The sequence below is a fragment of the Cryptotermes secundus genome, unplaced genomic scaffold, assembly GCF_002891405.2.
Source record: "Cryptotermes secundus unplaced genomic scaffold, Csec_1.0 scaffold43, whole genome shotgun sequence".
In the NCBI taxonomy this organism is placed as follows: Eukaryota; Metazoa; Arthropoda; class Insecta; order Blattodea; family Kalotermitidae; genus Cryptotermes; species Cryptotermes secundus.
This window is the reverse complement of record NW_019723298.1, coordinates 1,562,394-1,589,107: the sequence shown is the minus strand read 5'-3', so window position 1 is coordinate 1,589,107 and position 26,714 is coordinate 1,562,394. Positions and strand designations below refer to the sequence as shown.

General features: G+C 37.4%; 1 protein-coding gene across 3 annotated transcripts in view; it reads left to right on the top strand.

The window, feature by feature from the left end:
• Window positions 1-26,714, top strand: part of LOC111861631 (C3 and PZP-like alpha-2-macroglobulin domain-containing protein 8) — a 286,966-nt gene that overhangs the window by 250,424 nt on the left and 9,828 nt on the right. For 2 of the 3 annotated variants that reach the window (XM_023846351.2, XM_023846352.2), the window contains exons 10-25: window positions 2,320-2,474; window positions 3,225-3,452; window positions 5,978-6,209; window positions 7,690-7,840; window positions 11,907-12,065; window positions 12,200-12,406; window positions 13,476-13,689; window positions 15,960-16,130; window positions 17,180-17,374; window positions 17,882-18,131; window positions 18,384-18,645; window positions 20,440-20,570; window positions 20,745-20,957; window positions 22,215-22,366; window positions 23,919-24,081; window positions 26,047-26,254. In XM_023846351.2, coding sequence (XP_023702119.1) covers window positions 2,320-2,474; window positions 3,225-3,452; window positions 5,978-6,209; window positions 7,690-7,840; window positions 11,907-12,065; window positions 12,200-12,406; window positions 13,476-13,689; window positions 15,960-16,130; window positions 17,180-17,374; window positions 17,882-18,131; window positions 18,384-18,645; window positions 20,440-20,570; window positions 20,745-20,957; window positions 22,215-22,366; window positions 23,919-24,081; window positions 26,047-26,254 — 3,091 coding nt within the window. The remainder of the gene's footprint in view (window positions 1-2,319; window positions 2,475-3,224; window positions 3,453-5,977; window positions 6,210-7,689; window positions 7,841-11,906; window positions 12,066-12,199; window positions 12,407-13,475; window positions 13,690-15,959; window positions 16,131-17,179; window positions 17,375-17,881; window positions 18,132-18,383; window positions 18,646-20,439; window positions 20,571-20,744; window positions 20,958-22,214; window positions 22,367-23,918; window positions 24,082-26,046; window positions 26,255-26,714) is intronic. The other variant, XM_023846353.2, reaches the window with a different exon arrangement.

The following is a 26,714-nucleotide window of genomic DNA, read 5'->3' as shown; positions in this document are numbered from 1 at the left end:
ATGAACACACAGTGATGTGAAGAACTGACAGAATCTAATTAAATGAGCTCAAGGTTCTTAGAATATTAATCATAATTTAACTAACAATATTTTTCTGCAGTTTCTGGGTGTGGAACATGTCCTGAAATATAGGGAAAAGCATAGATTGAGGGCGTTTGAGAACAAAATGCTAAGGACAATTTTAATTAGAAAGACTGGAAACAATTACAAAGCAAAGAGCTATATAATTTTAATTCTCCCTGATATTGTTAGGGTGATGAAATTCTGATGAAATAATCATAACATGTAGCACATGTATGGGAGAAATTAGAAATGTATACAAAATTTTGTTTGGGATTCCTCAAGATAAGAGACACATGTAAGACTAGGTATAAATGAAAAAATAATATTAAAATTCTTTTTAGAGAGAGAATGGTGTGGACTGGTTTCAGCAGGCTCAGGATAGGGAATTTCTTAACCATTTTAATAATATTAACTATTCAAGATAATCCTGCACAAAGGAATTTTTTCTAACTGGGTATGTATATTGTCCATCTGTATATGATACACTGCCGTAGTTAGCTGTTTGCTGTCAAACACATTATTTACTTTTCCAATTATTGTATAACTGTTTTACTTATAATTAATAGTAATATGGTACCATTATAACTGACAACCAATTGCAATTGTGGTCCTGCTTCTGTGGTAGCAAGATGAAAGTCAAGAAGCACAGTAAGTCTTTCATAATAAATCAGTCTTAACATAAGTTTGAATGGAACACTTGAATGTTCACTCTTTGTTAAACTATACCAACTGATACTTCAGAGTTTAGTACCGAATTTTTGGTGGACCCTGCAGTATTGAAAAAATATGATGCTCAACCAACAGACCGCACATATGACGTTACAACAGTACAACATGTTACCAATAAAACTTACGTTAACTGTTAGAACTTGTATGTATGAGAGTACCACATGTAGGTTGTAGCCGTACCACTGACACCACCAGCTTTATATGTAATCAAGATTTCTTTTTATAGTAATTGCGCATAGGATGTAGTAAGGAACATTCAAGGGTGACTTATCCCAATTCTTGGTTTCAAGAATAAGGCCTGCTTTACTTCTACAAAGACCAGGCAGGAAGCACCCCACAGAGTTTTCCTGGAAATTCAGTTCGAAAGTTGACCAGCGGGATCCATTGGTAATGTTACACTTGACAGGTTTTGAACCCCGTAAGCCAAAAGTGGGAAGGCCCTCAACGTACGCTACTGGTATAATTTTTCAAGCAGCTGTCAAAAACGATGCTAGGACTTAAAGGTCCAAAGTCCCAAACTACAGCTAGATGATTGTAGCAGTGAGAATTAGGGTAAACTGCCTAAATTCGAATTGTTTCAATCAGCCGAAATTAGGGTAGTAACTTGGAGGCGGAACTGAAGCAGTGAAGATTTCTTGCTTCAAAGCAGAGTCAGTCTGCTAAAGTAGTCTCTGAACAACTCTCCAAGGATACAGCCGAAAAATTAGCATTACTGGCAGTTTGGTTCAAAAGTCAAAGTTATGAACAAAATGATTTTGTGTTACTGGAACAGTCTCTGAATATCTCGGCAAAATTAATTAGACAAAAAAAAAAAAGGTTAGTGTGAAACTTAATTTGGCTTAAAAGTTTAAGAGAAAGTATAATCACTTCTACGTGTTGTACTAAAAAGGAGTCGCTAAATAACTAGCCAGGGATCCAGTTGCAAAAATTTGAGTGATTTCAAGTTTGGTTTAAGTGATTAAGGACAAATGTTATTAACTGAAGATCAAAAAGTGCTCATTAAACAGTGTTGTGTAGTGCATAGCTATAAACACTCTTATCTTTCCCGCTAATGCGAGGCCTGTATGCACCTTGAGACAGAATCTCATTGCCCTATTGCGAATGCAGTACCAATCACCTGTAGCTTCTGGTTCATCCCCCCTTTTTCCCCAAATAGTTATCCTTTGTAGTAAGTTTACTGGTGCCCAGCATTCACATAACCCATTTCCCACAAACAACCAATATCCACAACAACAACAAAAAGGGGAAGAAGAACTGGATAAGAAGGACGCAGCAGCAACCTGCAAACTTGGAGTACCAACAGGTGAGAGGAAACGGCTAGAGGAGAAGCTGCAACCCGCAACACATGGACCAAAGGACGGTTAGAAGGTGAATCACTTTTCTACAACCTTGGGAAACACAGATAAAAAAGAAAACAATAGGAGAACAAAAACTGTAATTAAGGAATAATCAATCACTACATTTCAATTTACTTTTTATTCAGTAGATTCCAGAACAATGGCTGTAGTGAGTTTCTTTTATTTACAGGTTTCAGTTCATGTGGAGGAGCGTAAGTATTGGTACCCTGCCCAGACAATGGCTGTGGATATGCAGGCAGAACCTGGTGCACTGGTGTGTCTCATTGGTGGACATGCAGGTCCCGAGGGGAAGGGCACTGCAGAGACACAAAACTCTAAATCTAGGTAAGTGTAGTCACTCCAGTACAGCAGGCTGTTCAGTCATTATCTTTTTAACATGACTTAAAGCAAGTCATAATGATATGAAAAAAACATATTGTTAATATGTTTAGAAATATGCAGCACAAAAAAAAATTGTGAAAAAGTTTATTTAATGGCATAACTGTGTCAAATTCTTAAAATGGCAGATATTCATGACATATTAAATGCATGGAAAAATATACTCCAGAAGTCACACATACTGTACAGCTGCAACAGAATCCTCCTATGGCATTCAGCTGTAGATACCACTGTTTTCTAGTATAAATCCATTCATTGAGCAGAACCCTTTTTTCCAAATCTGCTAATATTGTTAAGATAGTGAAGCCAAAGAGGTTACAGTGGACGTGACATACATTTCAGATTTGGAAGCCAAGGAATACATAGAAAATAGTTTTGATGGCAGGACATTTTGTGAGCAGCCAATTGGATGTTTTGAGAAAGACATACAGAAATAACATTAAGATGGATCTCAAGGAAATAGTTTGTGAGGGCAGGAAATTAATAGAACTAGCACCTAATAAATTGTGAGAATTTAAATTGCAATGGCCTGTTTCAGGATATGGTCTTGTGGTATACTTGTGTGGTGATGGTGATGACAGTGGTATAACAATCATGTGGTATTAATTTAACATTTCTGTTTCTTGCTTACAATTAATGTTCATGATTTCTAATACACTTTACATTTCTGTCATGCTACTGTTATATTTTGTCCAGCAGACACAGGGGTTCTGGTTCTATAGAACTGGATTTCGCTGCAGCAGGAATGGCATTCTTCCAGCGACGATGTGTTAAGAAGGGAGGCCCAAGGTCTGAATCCAGCACTCAGCTGTACTGTCAGGGTGGATCAGCTGCTAATAGCAGAACAGTACAGGAGCGACATAGTAGTGTAGTAGGAGGTACCACTATTGACCAGCTGTGGCTTTGGGAGTGCTTCAATTTCACGTATGTAGAATTTTCAGAACAAGAATCTTAGTCTGAATACAGATTGTAATGGCTGTTTTCTATTGGGAGTATTGCAATTTTCAAGACCAGAGCTTGAAAATGTGATCTCACCCTCTTGAAGCAGCTCAGTTCAGATTAATACAGGCTTATTTTGTCATTGTAGGGTTATTCTAAAGCAAATTAGAATCACTGAAGATCATGTATAACCTCTTTTTGCATTTCCCCAGCTTGATTCAAGTTTTAAGTGGTTTAAATAACATGTATCTTGTAAATACATATGTCAAATGAAAACTGAAAAATTGATGAATTTTGTGCATTGATTAAAAATCATGGTATATTCTGAAGTGCAGTATGTGTTGGAGAAGGAAGTGCTGGAGAAAATATTTAGACTTAAAACAGAGTAAATAATAGGCAGATGGAGAGAACTGGATAATGATGTGCTTCATGATCTGTGATCAAATGAAGGAGGATTGGATGGGCAGTGCATGAAGCACGCATTTGGGTGGAGGAGATATGAAATGCACGTGAAGTTTCAGTCAGACACCTGAAGGGAAGAGGTTACTTAGGAGGTCTGAGTATAGAGGGGAGAATAGTATTAAAATGGACTTTAAAAAGATAGAGCATTTTAGTCTGGGCTTTATTTATCTGGTTCAAAATAGGATCCAATGGCAGCTTTTGTGAATATGGTAACGGACCTTCAGGTTCTGTAAAAAGGCAGCAAATTTTTTGTCTCTCTGAACACTATTAGTTTCTCAAGATTGATTCTGCTCCATTGAGTTAGTTTATAGTTATGTTCAAAGTAAAATTATGAAGGCAATCAACCAGCTTGTCCCAATGGGAAGAAGAAGTGAAAGGAATTACTCTTTTAAAAATAAGCAGGAGATCCAGAGGCACCTCCAAACCTTTACCTGCAATGTGATGTGTAGAACAAGGTAATGCAAGAGAATGCCCTGAATGTCTGGTGGGAAAAGGCAGTTGGTAGAATGAAGAATAATGTGGCTCCATAACTTTCCCCTGCACCCATTTAACAGCGTAATCACAAGTTCCCCCAGTCCTTCCTCCCTCTCTCTCTCTCTCTCTGGAAGATCTGTGATAACAGCTATAAAAAGTGACTGCCATTCTAAATGTTCTGCTTTCTTTCACACGCTGTCCATTTATCTATCACCAATTTATTCTCCTCTTTTTCTTCCTCCTTCCTTGTCTTCTTTACTAAATAAAAACTCATTTTCAGATATAAGTGCTCTATGGATTTGTGATCAGATCAAGGCATGTTGCATCTTCAAGAAAGCAGAGGCCATTAAATAATTTCTTCTTAGAAGAATTTTATTCCTGTCCTTATATCAATTTAAATATTTTTCTGGTGGGAACTTGAAAGTCATATTTCATTTAATATATATTGATTTCTTCAGTCCTTAGCCATTCAGCTTTACATTTTAATTTCCATCTTAGGCAGTTGACTACAGCATTGGGAGTGTGCATTATAAAACACTGCTGCAAATAGTGATGTAGCATGATCAGTAATTATTAAGTATTAAAATCATGAAAGTCCATTATAATTTTCTGTTGGAGGTACTGTGATATGTGGTTAAAGTAAACGTACTCTAATAAATCTAGTAATGACACTAAATTGAGCTGATAGAATAGTGAGATGTTCAAAAGTAAAGTACTAAGTGATTCATTCCCTTCAGCGAAGTCTTTATTTACAAGAACCTTTGTCATATAAATAAATATTAGATAGATAATTTTATTTTTTAATTGTTGCTTTATTTAATATTTACTTATGTTATATATGTTTGTGTAAATATATTTTATACCTTCATATCAGAGGGTACGTCACTTACTCTGCTGTAAAACCAACTGGTATTCTAATGCTCAGTCTAATGTCATATTTTAAAATTATGGTCTTCTGTGTTATGATACCGTGTAGTCTAACAGATAAGTTAGATAACATTATTATTCACTCCCTAATGTGTGCTAAGTATTGCGGGAAATTTATAAGGGTTTCGCCAAACCATCTCTAGCATATGAAATTACTGGGTATAGCCATGAAATAACTAACAAAGTTCACTGAGTAGAATCCTCCTTGAGAAACTAATAGTTGCTCAGCTGGTCACAAAAAAAGTCCTATCTTTTAAGGTACCTAAAGTTTCATAACCATATTCAGAAGACCCTGCCACTAGATCCTATCTTCAGCCAGATTATCTCTCTCCACCCACTCACACACACACACACACACACACACACCATTTTCTGAAGATTAATATTGTTCCTTTCATCTACAGCTGGTACTCCCAAGTGATCTCTTTCCTGCATGATTTATGACCAAAATTTTATATTTGTTTCTCCAATTTATGCTGTAAGCCCCATCCACCTCATTCTCCTTGATCTGGTCTGATAATATCTGATATGTACCACGAAAAACCCAAGGGCTGTATGAATATCTAATCCATGAGGCTGATAGTGGCAACAAAACTTTGTTCACAGGGACCAGTCAAAATGTTTACTTATTCAAGTGGTTGTTGCAGTGGAGATATGGAAAAGCACAGTCTCACAATATCAGCTCCTGAGGAGCCAGGAAAGTGGTCTCTATGGGCCCTTACTCTCTCACCCAGTGTGGGGCTGAGATTCTCATCTCCACAATCTGTCACTGTGTTCCGTCCCTTGCAAGTGGAGTTCAAAATGCCAGCAAGCCTTCGAGTTGGAGAAGCTGTGGAAGTGGATGTCAAGATTGGCAACAATATCAACTCTTGCATGGATGTGAGTTTCTGCAAGTATATGTCTGAGTATTGGCCCTGATCTGCCTTTATCTTCGCATATTGTACACATTACCTTCTTTAATTTAATCCTGTCAAATCATGGATGTGTGATGTTCAGTCACTTCATACAGAAGTACAGTACACCCGCAGAGGAACCTCAGTTAAGATTTTTGTTTATTCCCTCACTCGCACAATGCTATACCAAAGTAGTCTTACCTCAGTTACAAAGTTCAAAACACTGTACCCTTCCTGAAATGAGAAACATAAAATACGGGACGGACCAGGTCTTATCCACAAAGGAGATGACAGGGTAAAGAAATACATGGAGCTGGACCAGCAGTCAGGCAGTCACACATCAAGCAATGGATAGCTCAACACAGTTATGTTTTAACATTTATTATGTCTTGAAAAATATGAACACAAATGCATGGCTTATTCATCAAAGGACTATTAACTGATGTCTCCAAGGTCAGAGTAAAAAAAATTGAGTGTTTTCACAGCAAACAAGGGTTTGACAGAATATTTGCTGCTTCTAACGACTAAAAGACCAAACTCCTTGTACTAAAATCTTGACTATTTTTAATTATACACTAGGTTCCACAATAAACTAAAGTGTTTTCCTTTCAAGTAATCTCTTTGATTACATGTCAGTGAATTATTGAAGACAGAATGAAAAAGATCAGTGATATACTACTGCAACTTTAATTGTATCAGTCAAATAATGGCATTATGAGTATTGTACTTAAGGATATAATAATCCAAAAAGACATGTACACATTAAGTTCTGAAATTTATACACAGAGATACTGGGTTTTCGGACAATGGACAAAGTCCGAAAACCCAGTGTCTTTGTGTGTTATACACCATCATCAGAACCCTATAGTATCTATCTGAAATTTATGTTCACTTTAATCTTATTAGCACTTAACACATCATTGCACCCTTCTATAAATAACTGTTTTCAAAATCATGGACTAATAACTTGTGCACCATGGAAATATTCAGCATTTCTGTTTTCAGTTGTGCACTTCTTTAGGTCATTTTGATAGTACGTGTAAATGTTTTCTCCTCTGCCTTCTGGTTAGTTTANAAAATAATTATGAAGAAATTCCTTACTACTCTGGACAAAGTTTACAAGTATTGTGTTCAAGGTGTTTTACTTTCCAAAATCAGTACACAAAATTCTTTCAGTGTCTTAAGAAACCCACAGTACTCCTAAATCCTAGTCAAATACATTTCATAACTCAGTGCTTACTGTCATAAATATTAATCTAGGAGAAAGAGATCTTGAGTTGAAGACAAAAACAAAAAATAAATTTCAGACCTTTACTCTTTTTCTGTATTTATTATTCACATATCAGTTTCATGCTATTGTGTCACTGTTCAACATGAACATTTATAGTTCCATGTGTAGGCTTATTTTTAGCTGTGTGGTGCTTCACTTCAGTACTGTAACATCCAGCTTTCTTGCATTCCTGCAGGTAACAGCCTTGCTAGCCCTGAGTGAAGGCGCCCACTTTCTAAGCAATGGCATGTTATATGTAACAGAGAAACTGCGACTGGGACCTCACGGAGCCACCTCACTAGTTGTGCGTGTGGTTGTTACCAGCTCTGGACTTAAGAATATGACAGGTAGATTTGCAATGCAATTGTCATCATCTTATTTCCTTCAATGTTTAGACCATTATGGCTTGTCCCAAAACTGCAATTTATGTCATGTAATTCAAATATAATCAATGAATTATTTTATATACATATATTGCCATATTCTCAAAGGATTTGTCAGCCTCACGTGATTAATGTGATATAGCCAGTAGATCCTCTGGAAATGTGGTAAGGTTCAAAGATTTGGAAAATTCAAAATTACATTCACAAAGAAGTTAAGATGTAATTAAATTAGGAGAATTTATGTTACAATTTAGTTTGGAACCTTTTTTCCTTCTGACAACAATCTTACAGATTAGAAAATATAAAACTTATAATTTTACCCACTACTTTTGTGGGCGTCATCCTAAGGGAAGTATATAGACTGATGGTGTTTAAGAACAAGAGCATAAGAAGAAAGTTAGGATCTATGAGAAAGAGAGAATAACAAATTTCAATTTAAAAATCTGAAGGGAAGAGACCTGTAGGGAGAACTAAGAATCCATGGGAGGATAATATTAAAATGAACTCTTGACTATTCAGACAGATCATGATAGAGTAGAGCATAAACTTAAACTTTATTCTCCCAATATACCCCAGTGAGGCATATTAAAAAACATTTTACTCAAGTTTTTATCCCATTATTTATCCCATTCCAGCAATGCTCATCTTATATGCATTTTTTCTGCAAGTAACAGTGAGACAGTGCTGACTCTAATCTCATGTGGATTTCTGACGCACACAATTACATTTCACATCACTGTCACTGTAATGTGAACCAAACACAGATTGTATATGAAGTGCTTGCGTGTGATGTGACACAAAGGAACGACTCTCTGAGATCTTGAGTTTATTGCTTATGAATGACAGGAAAGAAGTCAAGAACTCATACAGAATATCTTTGCTCTGATTTACTTATAGTTCTCAAGTACCAAAGAGAAACATGATGTCACCTATAGGAACTTCTCAGTCTGTTGTCCATTTTCCCATTATTCAGTTGTGATTTTTGCACATACGAATACAAGTGCCATATTAAGATTTGTGTGCTTGTGTTTGCTTGTATTTTAGTGATAGGACTTTCAGGACAAAGCAGGAAGCTCAAGTAAAAAAAAAAATGAGTAAGGGTTGAACACTCGTTTACTGACAGACCATCTTGCTTGAGAACTCAGATCAACAAGTACTCAAGTCCACTAAGTGTTTACATGCTGAGTTTACAGCAGTTCTCCAACAGGCAGTACTATCAACATTATTTTGGTACGCATGATAAAGAGCCTTACCCATCATTTGACATGACTGTACCTTAAATGTGCTCGTTACAAGGCCCTTATCATGCAGACGGGACACAACTTACCAGACACTTCAAGGGAATGCCAGTAGACTTAAGAAAAATTTCATGGGCATTCACATTGAGCTGTCCAGGGTCATGGCATCATGCAGTGTGGTAGGCAGATACCAACGGTTTGGAGGCAGATACTGCCTCCGTCTTCAGGGTAGAAGTGAGCAAAATTGGAAAAGTAGCAAGTTGTACAGAAGCAGGGGGAAGGAAAGAAGTTGCAGATTATACAAGATTTTTGCTCACATTCAGGTCAAGGGAACAGGTGACCTAAAAGCCATGGTTTGGAAACACAAAAGAGATGTGAAACGTGTCACATCAGCCTGTGTACTGTTGTGTGTGTTAAGGATTATCAGAAGACTATTGGAGTGTGGGAACACTATAGGAACCCCATTACAGGCATGTGACTGAAACAGGCACATGTTACTTTGATTTTCCTACCTTATAACAGGTTCATACTGAGATTTTTAAGACAATAGATTTTACATATGACATTTTTGCAATGCCATGGTCTATTTTATTTGCTTTAAGATACTTTTTTATTTGACATTTGTGATCATTTATAATTCTAGAGGAACTTGTGCTACGGAAAACTAGAAACAGTTTTAATTAAATGTCACCATTTAATTTAGACCGTGAGCTCCTATAGTGTCGGATTTAAATTTGGTACAACAAAGACTGATGCATCTGACTCAGGATAATTTATGCATGTACAATAATGAACTTTCAGGTTTCATGCAGTCTGGGGAATTTCTTGACTAGCTGAATGGCTGCTGTGTTCTGAAGAGAGACTCTCTTCATGGAGTTAGTTCCATATAGTACATGAATGAATTCACTATATTTCTATTTGTGGAAACTTAAGTGTACTTTCTTGAAATTGATTTAGGCTGAAACTAAAAAATTTGCCTTTAGTGTCAAAAGGAAGTAAACACAATGGGAGCTACTTTAGATGGATAATGACTGTACACTTTATCTTCTGGTCTGGTAGAAGGGTGGAGGGTGAGCGTCATTAGTACCTGTCAAGCCAAACAAAACCAGAATGAAAGGAATCCAGAGTCTCTAGGGACAAAACAAGAAAGAGAGGAGGATTGATTGCGAAGTTTCACAGAAGAAGGGGATGGAGGAGGGAGTGAGCTTCTTAGAGTGCTTTCTGGAGAACTTGATAGAGATCCCTTTTATTTTCCTTTCACCCCATCCTTCTTCAGCACACTCCATTGAGGTAATATTAGCTTGCTTCCACTGCTTTCCAGTACATCCCTACATCTGAAACTTAACTCAATGGTAATTTACAACTTGCATCTGTGAAGGATGAAAGATCAGAAGGAAAGAATGTAGGGCTGTTGAGGAAGGAGATCAACGTGATTAAGGATGTAATAATGCGAATACTACAACAAAAAGAGCACTGTGGATCAAAAAGAATTGATTACTTCTCTATTATGATAAATGCTTAGGATGGGAGAATTTTTCCCTGCTCTTATCTTTTTATATCTGTAAACTCTGTCTAATCAAAATTAATTTTATCTATGTATCTATGGCCCTACAGCCATTTGTTGAACCTTGGCCGCTTTTTCGTTTTCTTAATCATATACACAGTTGGTAGGACTCATTGGATGGGGGATCAGACCGTCACAAGGCTGCTACCTACACACAGAATAACACAAACGCAGAATAAACTAACACAAGCATCCATTCCTTGAATGGGGTTCGAACCCACAATCCCAGCATTCGAACAAGCAAAAACAGTTCGTGTCCTAGACCATGTGGCTGCTGTGATCAGCAAATTAATTTTATCAGGTATTTGAAGTAAAATCACTATCAACTGTAAATACCAACCTCTCCAAACAAATATGATTAATTAAAATAAGAAAGGCAGCTGTTGTGCAATAAGATGGCCTGTGAGTTGTACCTGTATGTCTATATAAGCTGTCTGAAGGACTGCAGTAAGTGTGTTTTTCTTTTCTTTCTCTTCAAGAGAAAGTTAAGATATTAAGAACATTTTGTTTATTTTATTGTGTTGGCATTCCATATCTTTTGACTAGACAGTTGATAATCCACTTTTTTTAATGGTAAGAATGTGCTGCAGATTACGAACTGCCTCATTTCTAAAAACATCATTTAAAGCAGATGCAGTGAAACAAACAGTGGGAAATTGTATTGAGAGTAAAAAATCTAAGTAGTTACTGAAAGAAAGCAGTCTTCTGGGATTTGGCACAGTGTATATGTGGTGTTAACCGACGTTTCGGAGGAACGTATCGCCTCCATCTTCAGGGTAGAAGAAAAAGTATAAGAAATCTGCAAGCGACAAGACCATGAGAACGGTAAAAGCAGACTGCTTTTAGCAGACTCCAGTCTGCTTTTACCGTTCTCACGGTCTTGTCGCTTGCAGATTTCTTATACTTTTTCTTCTACCCTGAAGATGGAGGCGATACGTTCCTCCGAAACGTCGGTTAACACCACATATACACGGTGCCAAATCCCAGAAGACTGCTTTCTTCATAGTCACCGCCGTGAAAGCCTGAAATCTTACATAAGTAGTTACTCTTTAAAATTTGAGGTGAATTGTGTTATTGGAAAAAATTATGGAACTGCAACACATATGCACTTACCTCGTTGTCCATAATGACAGTAGCTCCTGGCTTTCCTGATCCAGTACTTTTAGATATTAAGAAAAAGTAAAGTTTCATATAATGTTAAATTCTAATGTTACTTATGTGTTGACAGCGGAAGTATCAGGATATGGAAGTGACTCATGTCAAGAATCAGGAAATTCACCAGGTAACAGCTCCCTTGTGGGGTCTGTCTTGCGCTCAGCAGCTGTGTTGGTACACCCTGAAGGAATTGTACGCACAGATACAGAGAGTGCCTACTTCTGTGCAAATGGTGTGTAATTTACTACTTGCAGCAACTCTTTCATTTGGCATCAGTTTATATTTCTACAGACGTAATAAATCAGTAAACTTCAATAGTAAATTTATTTGTTGATTCTCACTGTTTTCAATTATCATACATTACAGAAAATGTAGTTATATCTACATCAGAAAACTTCCGTTATGAGTTTGTGTCAGCTCCAAGAAATCGTGCTGGGGTCGTGTTTGAAGTGAAAGTTAAAGAGGGAGCACATATAGCACTTTCAGATTTACGCTACACATCTGATCGAATGTATCAAATTGTACTGGGTGATGCAGGCAACACCATGTCATGGATTGGACGAGGCAAGCATGGTGAGTCATAAGTTTCTGTAAATCATATCATCACAAAGGTCCAGTGTTACTACTTTCGTATGCAATTTATTTTATGGACAATGTTTGTGTTAGGAAAGAATATTTTTATAAAGTAATAATCATCAACATCATGGTTGAAGCTCTTGGCTTGTTCTGGTTAAAAAAGGTTAAAGCTATTCTTTCCATATTTTTATTAAATATCCCTGGTTATGATTTACATTGATATAACAGTTTTAGTATTTTGTTTTCAGGCAGTAGTGAATTTCTAAGTATTCTAGCCACTTTGTATGAAAGTTTTTACTGTTATATTGAACAGATGGAAAAATAAAATGGTTAAACAAAGTGAGCAAGGTATAATAAAACTGAAATCCATCCTCTCAGAAACAACATGACTTACATACTTCAAAGAGTTGTGACTATGAAGAGATCAAAGTAGAGACAGGCGTTTAAGAATATATGTATGTATGTATGTATGTATAAGTTCACTGTTAACAGGAGAACTTTAATTTATTTTAAAAGCTTCCAAGACTAGAAAGTCTCCAGGCTATGGCAATACAAATATGGAAATTTTAAAGTATTCACAAAATACACTCATGAAACTAACACATGAGTCAATAAATTATTCCACTTATCATTGTCCTACCATATCTTTTCATTCATTAAATTCGTCCATGCTGCAGTTCTTTTTCTCAGTATCCACTTTAAATTAACCAGTGACACCTTAGTTTGTCCCTATGACTATTCTGAATTATTACATTTTTACTGATACCAGCAATCCATACTCTTCTACTCATTAAACTTTCCCAAACAATTACACGCTATTATTTGTCACTCCTACTAACACGCTGCTGATTTTAAGGCCATATTTATTGTTCTTCTTTGCTATGGTCGTTTTACTTTTTCAATTCCATTGCATTATTCTGCTGCATATGTTAACGCTGGTTTAAAATATAATATTTATGTCACAGTTCCTTAATTATCTTTATCTCATATTAAATTATTAATACTGGGCATAATTTTGATCTATTACATATTTTGGAATTAATTTTGGATTTTATTTCTGTTTTAGGTTTTGGTGTGCGCCTTGTTAGTGCCCAGACACCACACCTATTGTCTGAAACTTCATTCCAGACTTTGTGGGTGACATGGGACCGTGGCACAGTTGCTGTGGGTAAGGGACCTCTCCTTCACAATAATACTCTTCTGAAGTGGCGTATGGACAAGAAACTCAAAGTACAGCACATCGGATTTGCATCTGGCTGGGGGCATATGGCAGAATTCAGGTTAGCTTATCATAGTCAGTATTACCAATTTGGAAAAAAATATTTTTCTTAAAAATTTAAACTCCTTTTGAGTGTTCTATGTAGCTGAAAGTAATAGAAATATCAATCTCTGTACCGTTCCATAATAATTTTACAAAAATTATAATGTAGCCTTTCAGTGTGAGTAATTTGTGAGTTGGAGCATTTCTCAGTAACACTAAGAACAATACAGTTCTGACAAGGAAAACGATTTACAGCATTAATAGATTAAAGATTTTCATATATATTATATAATAAGAATGTAATAAGTTTGAATCTTAGCCAAAATAAGCTATCTTGTCTGAGATTATTATGATTTTCCTCGAGTCCAGAATTCAGATGTCAAGCCAGTATCTCAAGTTGCTCTCACATCATTACACCTGTAATTCAGTGATACATAACCATAGCAACCAATTCCGCAGCATTAAATGACATACATAAAATATATACATATCATGAATGTTGTTTGGATAAAATATATGGCCATAATTTCTCTTTCAATGGAAGTCTTTTCTACAGTATTCAGTCTGGCACAGGCAGGCTTTACTGGGTCCAAGGATTGTAGACTGTTTTTACCTGATATGTTCACATTTCACAATTACTGAGCAGCTGGATCAGTAATACAGTTTCTAAAAAGGGAAATGCCATATACAGTCTAAGACTTACCGATTTCTTCTTCAGAGTAAATGGTGGACGGTCTATAGATTTGTTAATGAAGATATATCATCCTGTATTTAGCATTGAATGTGAGCCAGGATAGTGTCATTGGTATAGCAACTGACTACAGACTAGATCGCGAAGGGGTCGGAGTTCGAGTCCTGGTAGAGCAAGATAGTTCTCTTCTCCACATCATCCAGACTGGTTCTGGGGCACCAGGGGCAATTTCCCCAAGGATAAAGCAGCCAGGGAATAAAACTGGCCACTCATCTCAAACTAGTGCTTAGGTCAAGAATATGTTGCATAATGATTAATTAGTTAAGGACAGGGACAAATTTACGTTCACTTAGCATTGAATTATATTAGAGGATGCTCACATTCGATGGATTTGAAGGTATTCGCCTCCAATCTCTACAACCTACATGTATTCATCTGTGTTCCATCTTAATTTTAGCTTCCCATTCGATTCTTGGTGTTCACAATGGCTTCTCTCAAGAGATTACCCAACTGGAATTTTGTATGTATTCCTTGTCTCCCTCCAGTTGGATGCCCACCCCGTCTATAACAAATTGTCCACTTTCTACAGTTCTTCTTAGATTCGAATACAGCTTATGTGCTTTCTTTTCAAGAAATCATAATTTATGTTCTTTTCTCAAAGAAAGAACCAGATTTTGCACCCATACAAAACAACTGGCATGATGTTATAACAGAATCATGTAGAAATATCATGTGTGCTTATAGTCACCTTACATGCCAGTATGTATAAAATAACTTGAAGTAGGCTCATCAGAAATCTTCTTATACAAAATTAATTTAATGTATAATATCTATATGAGAAACTAGTAGTGGTAGTTCATATTGTGGTCCTCTGTGTTGTAACACTGTGAATACCAACATTCTGAAGAAACATGTTTCCTCCATTCTCAGAGTCACAGTTTGTAGGAAGAGAAATCAGGCTATGGAGGCTGGTTATGATGAAGGTGACCACCCATAATAATAGGAGGGGGATGGGAGAAACTTGATCTGGGCCATTTTTCTACTTGCCACTCCTATTGGGCTCTACCCTCATTCTGTGGTTCTGAGAGACCATCTTCATGATGACCTGCTGCCAATATACTCAATCAGTTCATCACCCTAACGTAGATGCAGCATGTAGAGTTCTTTTTTCTGGGATATAACGTCATATATTCCATTCAAAGTCAATCGAAGTTTTGGAGGAACATATCGCCTCTGTATTCAGGGTCAGAGAATAAGCCAAGCAAGAAACCAGCTTGAAAGTAGGTGGCAAGCATGCTAGTTACTTGCTTGGCTTATTCTTTGTCCCTGAAGATGGAAGTGACATGTTCCTCTGAAATGTTGGTTGACTTTTAACAGACAATATGGTGTTATATCCCAGGAGATAGAACTCTTTGTAACCACCGCTGTGAGAACCTCAAATCCCATAGGCAGCATGTACATACAAGATTAAACACGGTGTCACAATCCAGAGGACCTTGAACTTCCAACATTTAACTTCTAGAGCGCAAATTTCCTTAATAAATATATCTGTCATTACCAACATCTGTTCAGAAGCACTATTATGATCATTTATACAGGATGTGGAATTATAATGATGAAGCTGGCTTCTCTCAAGTATTACATCTGGATGTACCACGTTCAGTGGTACCAGGGTCAGAACAGGGAACATTACTTATTGCTGGAGGTTTGGCACTCCCTGTCACTTCCCAGTTACATCAACCAGGCCTGGGCCTAGGCGAGTCCACCAGGTAATATTATGAAATGATCATGGTGATCCATCGCTGCTTCAAAATAATTTTAACACATTCAGATATGCATTAGTCATATCTAAAGTGCATATTGTTATATCTTATGTAACAGTGTTTCCTTATCGTAGTGGCGCGCCTCTGAAGATGATTCTTTTGAATCGAAACATGTAAGGCGAATGAGGACTGAAGTGTTATAAACTCGTATGTCACACTGGACTGAACTTTTCATTATCTACTCTCTGTAATAATTTTTTAGTAAGCGCTTCTTACTGAACACAAAAAAGTGGAATTGTTAAGACACTAAGAATTCTAATGTTTCAACTCAACTGAGCATCCTAATTCAGACTCGAGGTAAGAAAATACATTGTAAGAGGTATCGAATCTTTTGGAAACATGGTGCAAGCATCAAAGCAAATCATTTAATGTGAACCTGTTTCAAGAAGAGAGGGAGGCAATTTAAACGAGGAGGAGCGATGGGTCCCTGAGTGTGCAATATTTTGCTGGAGGAGTGTGTGCAAGGAGCGATGAGACATGTCTGAGAGTGTAGTGTTTTGCAATGTGTTTCCAGGAATGCATGAAGTGGTCTTGAGGGAATGCATGAAGCAGTCTTGAGTTTGCAACGTGTTGCTATAGTGTGTGCAAGGTCCATCAGCGTGCAATGGGATCTAAGGTGTCTGTTAGAAGGAATGAGTGGTCCCTGAGTATACAGTGTGTTGCTAGAGAGTGTGTGGGGGAGGGATACAGGGTCGATCAGTGTGTAATATGTTGCTAAGTTGTCGGCGAGAGGGAATATGTTATCCCTAAGTACACAGTATGTTGTTAGAGTGTGTGTGGTTTGGGATGAGGGGTTGCTGAGTGTTCAGTATGTTATTAGGGTGTCCACGGGGATGGATGATGGTCCCTTGAGTATGCAGTATGTTTCTATGTTGTTGGGATGTTGGGTCCTTGAATGTGTAGATTGTTGCTAAGTGGTTCTCAAACTCAGAAAGTCTGAAAATCACTGATTTAATGGCCGCAGTTGGCCACAGCTAATGAACTGTGTGTTACAGCTTAGCAGCAGCTGTGTCTAGATTCACACCATTATTGGTACTGGAGCACATGGCTGAACAAGGAAACAACTCCAATATCAATCCTCTGGATCAATCAGAAATGATAAGCAGGTTAAGCACTCAACTACAGGCACTGTTACACTTCATGAAACCAGACTTCTCCTTTGGCGATCATCACAGACTTGGGAGTCACAGGTGGGCATTTATGAGCAAGCAGGAATGTTCATGCAAGTTATCCAATTTGAAAAGTAAAGTCCATTTAGCAGTTAACAAAACAAGCAATGAGAAAACCAAATTTTATTATATACAAATATATGTAAACACTTAAGCTACTTCTCAACATAGTCACCACCGGAATTGAGATATTTGTCATATCAGGGAATAAGTTTTGCCACGTTTTGCCACTTTCCATCGACTTCTCATTACTGTTGAAGTGCTGTGGATCGTAACCAGTTCCTCATGTGGGTAAACAGGTGGTAGTCACTTGGAGTGAGGTCAGGGCTGTAAGAAGGGTGGTCAAACAACTACCACTTGAAACTTTCCAACAGTGCTCGGGTGAAAGCAGCTGTACTTGTATGCACATGCACATTGCCATGGACAAGCATGATATCTTCCCACAGAAATGTGCGTCACTTCTACAAATAACTTCAGGGGATGTAATTTTGTGTAGCAATAGTTTGTTCTTTACTCTGTTTGATGTAGCAACACAGTCAGTGTACTGGAGTTACTGGCTAAGACTCAGTCTTATATCAGCGTGGATCCAGTTCTTGTATCAGGCATTAAGCGATGGATTCAGCAACGACAGGCAGATGATGGGGGCTTCTCCCCACTTCCTACAGACGTTGCCCTAAGCACACCAAGAAACCTCTCTGGCTCTCACATGCTGGATCATCAGGTGGAAATGACTGCTGAGACGCTGGTAACATTGCTACAAGTTGGACTAGAGAATGAAGTAAGCATAGGTCTAAACATATGTGTAACTTTTGAATTTAACATATTCTTGATCAAATAGGACTCTCTTTGGTTGAAGAATATCAGATATTACCAAAAAGTAACAGTAAATATGTGTTTCATCTAATATACATAATCAAACATACCATTAGTAAAACTGGTTATATTTTTAAAAGAATACTATCATAAAGCCGAAAGCATTAACTTTCCTTACTATAACAATGGTCTAGCCCTTCTTTGATTTATTTTTCAGGTTGACTGGGAAACCATGCTGCAAGCACGCTATTTCCTGGAGCGCAATGTGTTCCGTGTCATCTCTCCATGCCCTTTGTCACTCATGACATATGCCCTAATTCTAGGAAAGAGTGATCTTTCCAGTATTGCTTTAGATCGGCTCCGTAATGCTTCTACTAATGAGGAAGGAGATTTTGGCTGGCAACACATATCCCTGAGCAAGACTGCACCTGATTGGTTATATGAAGGAGCTGGAAAACATAGGAAAGAGCCCATTATAAGTGAGTACATGTACTTTGGATTGGGCAGCAGATATCAGGGCTGGAAATAAGGGTAAATGCTGTTTCCAGGAGCCACCACTCATGACTTTTAGCAACACAGCCTTTAAAGCTAACTGAACTTGTTGCTTCCTTTAACTGTTTTGGCATGCATGGAAAGAGGTAAACCCTGGATGGTATGGGACTGGCAGCATGTCTGACACCACCTTTCCCAATTGATGGCAAACATTCGTTATCTACTCACTTCACATAATCAATTTCCCTATTGCAATTTACTCCCCTCTGGGTCTCGTCATACCCAGAGACTTAACAATTCTGCCTCCTTGTATTGACATACATGAACAGGCTGCAGGCTGTAGGAGTGCGGTATTAGGGTTTTTTTTAGAACTTACTGAAGGTAGTACATAGATTCTGAAAAATTTTCATTGCTTTATTATGCTGTGGTCTATCTTGACTATATGCTAAATTTTGTAATGCATGATTACAGGATGCTTCAGATATTGTTACAGCACCATGCAGACATGCAAAATATAGCTATTTTAGATACATTCTCTTTCCAACTAAGATATCTGGTGCTATAAGCCCATTCCAGTGTTCAGGGCTTCTTAAACTGATCTTTCTATTTATTTCTGGGCCTTAACACATCTCTCTGCCTTTGGATTATAATTTTGGTAATGTAGCCCAGCAATCCTAATATCCTGTATATCGTTAGAAAAGTGTTTTCATTTTATCTCAAGCATATTTCCACAGCCCCATGAGCATCTCATCCAGATCCTCATTTTTTCCTGTTCTTTCTTCCTTTTAGGGCTTAGTTCTTCATACATCACTAGTTGCTCTTCGTCTGCTAAATTTGTGTCCACTGCCTTCACATTATATAAAATACCCTTGTAATAGTTTGGACATGCTTCTTCCATAATTAAATTAATATAAACCACATCATGTACAAATGTCTACCAGCTATTTTTGTTCTTCTTCCAAAACAGGAATCTTGCTATCGTCCTGCTTCATTATGCAACATATATCTTCTAATATTTTTTGGTGTACATTATGTAATGTGTGCTCTTTTGTTTCCTTAATTTGCTTCTTTAATTTTAATCCATATTTTTAATTTCTATTGTCTCTCTATCTGATGCTGGATACATTTCTTTGTTGCTTCTTTAATGGATGTTTTTAAATGTATCCCGTTTCCTTCAGTACTACCAGTTATATTGATTTATATGTATTTAGCTTCAGTTGAGGTGACAGGATGGAGCAGTGGAAAGGAATTTGAAGGAGACAGTCTGGGATCATGAAGAATAACTATACAAATCCTCAGTCAGAGCAGCCAGAACTGCATGAAATATTCAAAGTGAATGCCCACTGAATATACACCATCAGACTCACCAGCTGATATTGTGGAAATAATACAGTAATTTTTTGTTTATCAGTTTCTGATAAAATTGTAAGCACTGAATTCCAGTGAAGAGTTATATCATCTGCGATATAAGAACATATAGCCCATTGAAAGTTATATGACATTTTGGAGGAACAGATCACCCCCATCTTCAGGGCCAAAGAAAAGCCAAACAAGAAATCAGAATGAAGCAGGTAGCAAGCAGAGGGCTTATTCTTCAACCCTAAAGGTGAAGGCAACATGTTCCTCCCAAATGTCAGCAGACTTTCAATGGAGTACATGGCATTATATCCCAGAAGACAGAACTCTTCATGACTACTATGAGAAACTCATATCCCTCTGAATTTCAATATTTATTCCTAAGAGTCACTAGCATCACATAATGGTAGTCCTTAATTTTACAGCCAGTGTAGGTGAATACAAAGCATCCTTGTATGCTCTGATGACCTACTCTCACCAGGGTGACCTCAAGGCAGCAGAACCAGTGGCACGTTACCTCTTTTATCGCTCACATCTCCTGGACAGACACACAGAGGTGAGATGTGTTGGCTAGGCATCTGTCAGTTTCTATATAGAAAATGGTCTCCCAGCTATCCAGTGCATCACTAACAATATTTATAGAACAGATTATATTTCTGGTGTTATTTATATACTCCACTTAAAGCAATAAAGAGACAGTATTTAATGGGTGTTTGATGTTATCTTGCAGTTACTCTACACTGCTGTGAAGGCATTCTCTGCATTTAGCTGGCTAGCATTAGATCGCCATCGAGCACTGACAGTGTCTCTAGCCACCTCAGGCATGGAATTGACTGACACTTTAGAACTGCAGCCTGATTCACCACTGCAGAAGTTGCAACTTCCCAGTCTCCCCACCAAAGTGTTTGTTTATGCCACAGGTGCGGGTTGCGCTACTGTCCAGGTAATCATAGCCACGATATTTTCCACTGGTGTTAATATTACCTTTATTAACCACAAAAATGCCAAATGATTTTCCTTTACATGAGCTGGAAAGACAAAAGGATTGAAGGAACAAAACTTGTGGCTGAAAAAAGATGCAAGAAATTTGGTTTGGTTGTAAAGTATGGAATGCAAAGCATCTTTATTTATGGTCACATTTTTTTTTATCCTTCTTTCCTTAAAGGTAAAGTTGTCCCTGCCTTTAACTAATTGAGCACTACACCATGAAGGTGTATGGGGGATTGGATGTATCAACATCCTATTTTCCTTATTTTGAAAAAATAAAAGTAGGCATATGAGATCGCCATGCTGTGTATCCCCCCCTCAACTTTTCAGTGGCTGAACCAATATTTATGGAATTTGGTATGTATGTCATAGCACTCAGCCCATCTCAAGGGCTTACTTCATAAATTCCTTCCATCAGTCTGTGTGACTATATATGTATCCCCGTATCATTGCTAGGCACTGGCTTGGTAAAAATCTCCCAATCTTTGCTAGGCAATAACTCAGTATAAACTTTACCATGACAACGAAACACATGCAACAATAGAAGAATTACTGGACATATCATTTTTTATGTGGTCACAGAAAGTAGGCAATTTGTTCTTCCCAGAATTTGTTTACATATTTGCAAGTCAGGGTCACACGTTACTGAAAATATGAATGACAGATTCACAAATAGAACAGAAAAATTGTTCCTTTATGGACCAAAACTTCTGCCATCATCTCCTTTTCATATTAGACAAGCTTGGCATTTGGTCATTCTAAACTTCTCCATTGCATTTATGTTTCTTATTCATTGAAGAACCATTCTTTTTAAATGTTTATCAGGTTATTTATGTTGACTTGTGATGTATAAGGGGTGGGCCTTCTCGGCCCTTGCACCATGACCTACAGTGGTCTATTGTGATTTTGACTTGTGTTACTTAGTGATATACACATTCCACTCATTTTTTTCCGGAAATTAAACATGTAAACAATTACTGATTTTAGGCTTTTACAGTGATTAACTTTTAATGTTAATTCAGCTTGTGGGTGTTTACACATTGTGGATTTGGGAAATATTGCCAACATTTTAGAGGTACATACTGTCTTCAACTTCAGGGCTGAAGTGTGTGTGTCTATACGACACAATAGTTACATGGAAGTTAGGGGTGCACATACTCCACTGATATTTATCTAGAAATTTAATATGTAAACAGCTGTATATCTATTCTAGGGCCAAGTTAGTTATTCCACATACACTCCATCTAGTCACACTCCATTATTGGATCTGTGGGCAGGAATTGAAGACGAAATAATACCTGGACATAATTCTGTAGATGAACTAGAAGGGAAGTTGCCTGCCCTCAGGGTCAAGACTTGTTTCAGGTAAGACTTACCCTTTTTGGATTTTCAGTGCATTATCAATTGCACCAGATTCAAAATTAGGTTGTTCCTTTCTCCCTTGCTTTAACGTGTATTAATTTGAGTACTACAGTTGTAAGTTATTAGGAGATTTTAACTCCTTTACTTGTGCTTTCAAAACGAATGCTTATCCTGTGTAGCTCTATAACTATCTGTTTAGCTGGTCTCAGTACTTTGTTGTTAGTGGCGCAGCGATGTAGTATGTGAAGTAAATCACAGTTAGGGCTTGTTCCAATATCAATTCCTTCTATTGAACCAATGGATCAATAGAAGGAACTTAGATAAGAAACAAAGGGGTCACCAACTGATCAAGTAATTAATTCCATGGAGGAGAAGCTAACAGTTGCTCAGCTAATCAAGGGATTCTCCATCTTCATGGAACTCAAAATGTTAGATTTGAGATTGCAGTGAATATGAAGTGTGCAATCTCCTGGGTTGTGATGCTCTGTAGAGTTGGTAGCAGTCCACTGATGTGTCAGAGGAATATACTGCTTCCATCTTCAGAGTTGAAGTGTAAGCCAAATAAGAAACCAGCATGAAGCAAGTATCAAGCAGAGGTTTAGCAGAATCCAGTCCATGCCCCACACAATTTTTAGATCAATTTTAATATTATCCTCTCATCTACACCAAAGTCTCTGTATTGATCTCTTTCCTCCAGGTTTCCTGGCCAAAATTTTGAGTGAATTCCTCTCTGTTTCTCTTACATATATGCTACATGTACTGCTCATCTCATCCTCCTTGATTTTTTCACTAATTTGGCAAACAGTACAAAAACGAGGCTCTTCATTATGCAGTTTTCTCTTCATCCTCCTGTCTCTTCCTCTTATTTAGGTACAAATATTCTCTTCAGCTCTCTGTTTTCAGACACCTTCAATTTATGTTCTTCTGTTAGGGTAAAACATCAAGTTTCCTCTCATACTAAACAACAGGTAGATTGAGAGTTTTGTATGTTAAAATTTTCATGTTTTTATACAGGAGAAAGGAATACAAATGGTTCTGATTTGGATGGTAAGAAGCATTAAAGATGACATCACAGCAAGCTAATTCTGTTCAGGATTCGTGGTTCTCATAGTAGTGGTTATGAAAACTTCCATTTTCTGGGATATAACACCAGCAATCCATTAGAGTCAACAGACTGCATGACATTATGTCCCAGAAGATAGTAGTCTTAATTCTACCTGGGACAGAACTTGGGTAGCTGAGAAAGGAAGGAGTACTTACCATTACTGTGACTTACAGATAAATTGAAACAAGATAAACTCATAGCACTTCATCTATACTGAAGTTCCTTGAAGATTCTCAGTTCCTTCAATATGAATTTGATATTTTGTATAAATCAATGTAAATAGCTGGAACTAAAATAATGTATGGTGTGGTTGCAGATTTTCTTTGTGGAGTTTTCTATAATGTCATTACTTTCATTAGTTTCTAGCCTACATTTATTTCTTGAGGAAAACGAAGTTACTGACTGAGAACAAAACTACTGTCAATGTAACATTAATTTCACATATGACAGATGGAAGGGTGAAGATCCTTCAGGGGTTCTTCGGCTGGAAGTGACACTCTTCTCAGGTTTCCAGCTACTGAGTGTTAGCCCAGTTATTATTGACGGCAGTGGTAACATGGCAGATGTACACCATGGATCTCGGGCAGACAAGATATGGTTCGTTCTGGCAAATGTAAGTATGAAATGTGTAGATCTGTCATCATAATCACATTCTTACAGTGCTAGTGCCATAAAAATCAAATGCCTTTAATATATTATAAATAATAAATAAAACAGGCCTATTGTTAATATACAGAATAATTATAAATTTATATAACAACTTCAAAACAATTTTACTCTGCTTTTATTAAGTATATAAATGCATTTTAGTAAGGACTAATGTATGCAAACTATTCCAAAGTTTTTGTAGTTATCAGTATGTTTGCTGCTTGGGCATTCATTGGTGTAATTAAAAATTTTTTATGGAGAGCACTATAGTAGAAGGATCAGCCATCATGGCCAAGTTCCTTCATCACCTGACTTAATCCTCTTTGCCATGTTAGGTGGTTTCATGAAGGATACCATCTATGTACGTTCAATGTGAAACAACACTGGAGTGCTGAAGATTCAGATTATATTTCCGTTACAGAAGGGCACAGTAATACACCTCTGGATGTACAGTTTCATTTGGTACCTGCTACATATTACTGCATTCAATAAATCTAAACCATAATTCTTTTTCACATATCAAATAAACGTGTATTGCCCTGTAATCCACTGAAGTATGATTAAATTTTTCATAATCTGCAATTAAATAAGAATAAATAACAATCAATGAACACATTGAAAATTTCAATACTGAAATTGATAAGTTTTCATTGATAATGTTGTGGCTCCTGTAAAGGGCAAAGTACTATAATTAATAGCTCTACTATGCTGTAAATTTTCATACAATTGAGGATTACACTTTGTCTTCAGAATACACATATCGGTAACAACAACCCTATATATGTAAAGGGTCTTACCCGCGTAAAATTTCCTTATATATTATACCGTCTCCATTGATCAAATGTAGTACAAAGTTCTTTCATTTCAATATATATATCAGAGCAGATCAGTTATTGTAGTTTTAAAAGAAGAAACATATATGTATTGCTGTAGAGTTTACAAATAAAAGAAACAATATCACCAATTTCATAAACATTTCCATTTATTTTTTGAATTGGTTTCAGTGAATCAGTTCATGACTTGTACTATACTGATGTGGTGGGGGGCAACTTTCTGTAACTCCAGCACTCACACCTCTACTGGGTCCACTGTGCACATCCAATGTTGCTCAGGCTCAGTAAATAGCCTCTACCTTAGCTGGAGCCAAAACCCTCCAGACTGGGGCCTTCTTACTATGCCTCCCTTCACCCATGTCGAGTCTGTACTCTATATCCAACCAAGTCAGGCATTGACATAATGGCCTCTTGCTTGGACTGCTGGCAGCAGGCTGTCCCAAGCTTCAGCCAAGGTCTCAGCTACTGGAGAACACCATTCCTCTATCTAGCTCATGCATTTGTTAGCATAATCAATTCTTGATGGTCAGGTTACCTCTTTCAGTTTCACCCATAGTGGGCCCCTTATCAGGGGCCATTCAGATTCTGAATGCCTGCTTATAGCACCAGAAGAGCAGAATTCAAGGACAGTCCCCAGGACCCTCCACCCACCCATGCTGTATGCTTCAGGGATTGCAAAGCCCCCTTCCCTCCACTGCTAGACTTTTCAGTTCTTCCTCCTAATGTTCAGGTTACCCACTCCTACCAAGAGATCTGTTTCAGCCTTCCCCCAGTGGAACTTACATTACAGACTAAGAGATGCTTTTGTTCCCATAACAGCAGAAGACACTGTTTCATTTGAAATATTTTAAAGGTAAACCTACCCTGGATTTAATTAATTATGTACCCCATCATGAAATTTTATGGGGGACTGAAGGTACAGCTCCGTCACTCTTAACCTTGGCACTAGATGGAGGTGAGTAAAGATTATAAAAGGTAAAGCTATCCCTGTAAGAGGCCTTGAAGGCCCATAGGGTTGTGAGACACTGGGGCTCCCACATTTTCTTTAGACAACCGGTTCACAGAGAAATATTAAATATGAATTTTCTGTTTCACAGGTTAGCAACACCTGTGCACTGTGTGCACATTACACAGTACGTAGTGTGTTCATGGTTGGATCACTGCGCCCTGCATTTGCACGTGTGTATCCAGCTGGGAGGTCAGACTTGGGCGCTGAGACTTTCTTTCACACCCAAAGAGGAAGTTCGCTGTTAGATGGACTAACAGATGATGATCTCATCACCTGGTTTGGAAAAACTGGAGCAGGTGTGTGACACTAGCCAAATTAATGCTTTAACCATTTGAAATACAGTGATATATTTCTGACATCACTGATTAATATTCAGCTATAGGTGCAAGTGAATAATGAGCATAAATATTGCCATACATATTTTACAGTTGCGTGAGTTATTTATCTGCTTCATTATCTGAAAATTAAAGATCGCCTTAAATTCACATATTAAAAATAAACTGCATCAGTATCAATGTCTTTATATAATCAGTGGCATTATGCAGGCAGTGCTTTCACTCCAGGCAACACAGCATTGCAAAGGCTGTCACTGCTTTAAGAAAATAGTAAAAAAAATTAACAATATGTAAACTCCTAACTGGTATATGTATGTGTATTTATATATTGCAAGTATACAGGCAAGAGGGCGAATGTTAGAACCATGTGTATCCATACGTCTTTATTATATTGTGACATGTTGCACAAAGCCGAGCCCCC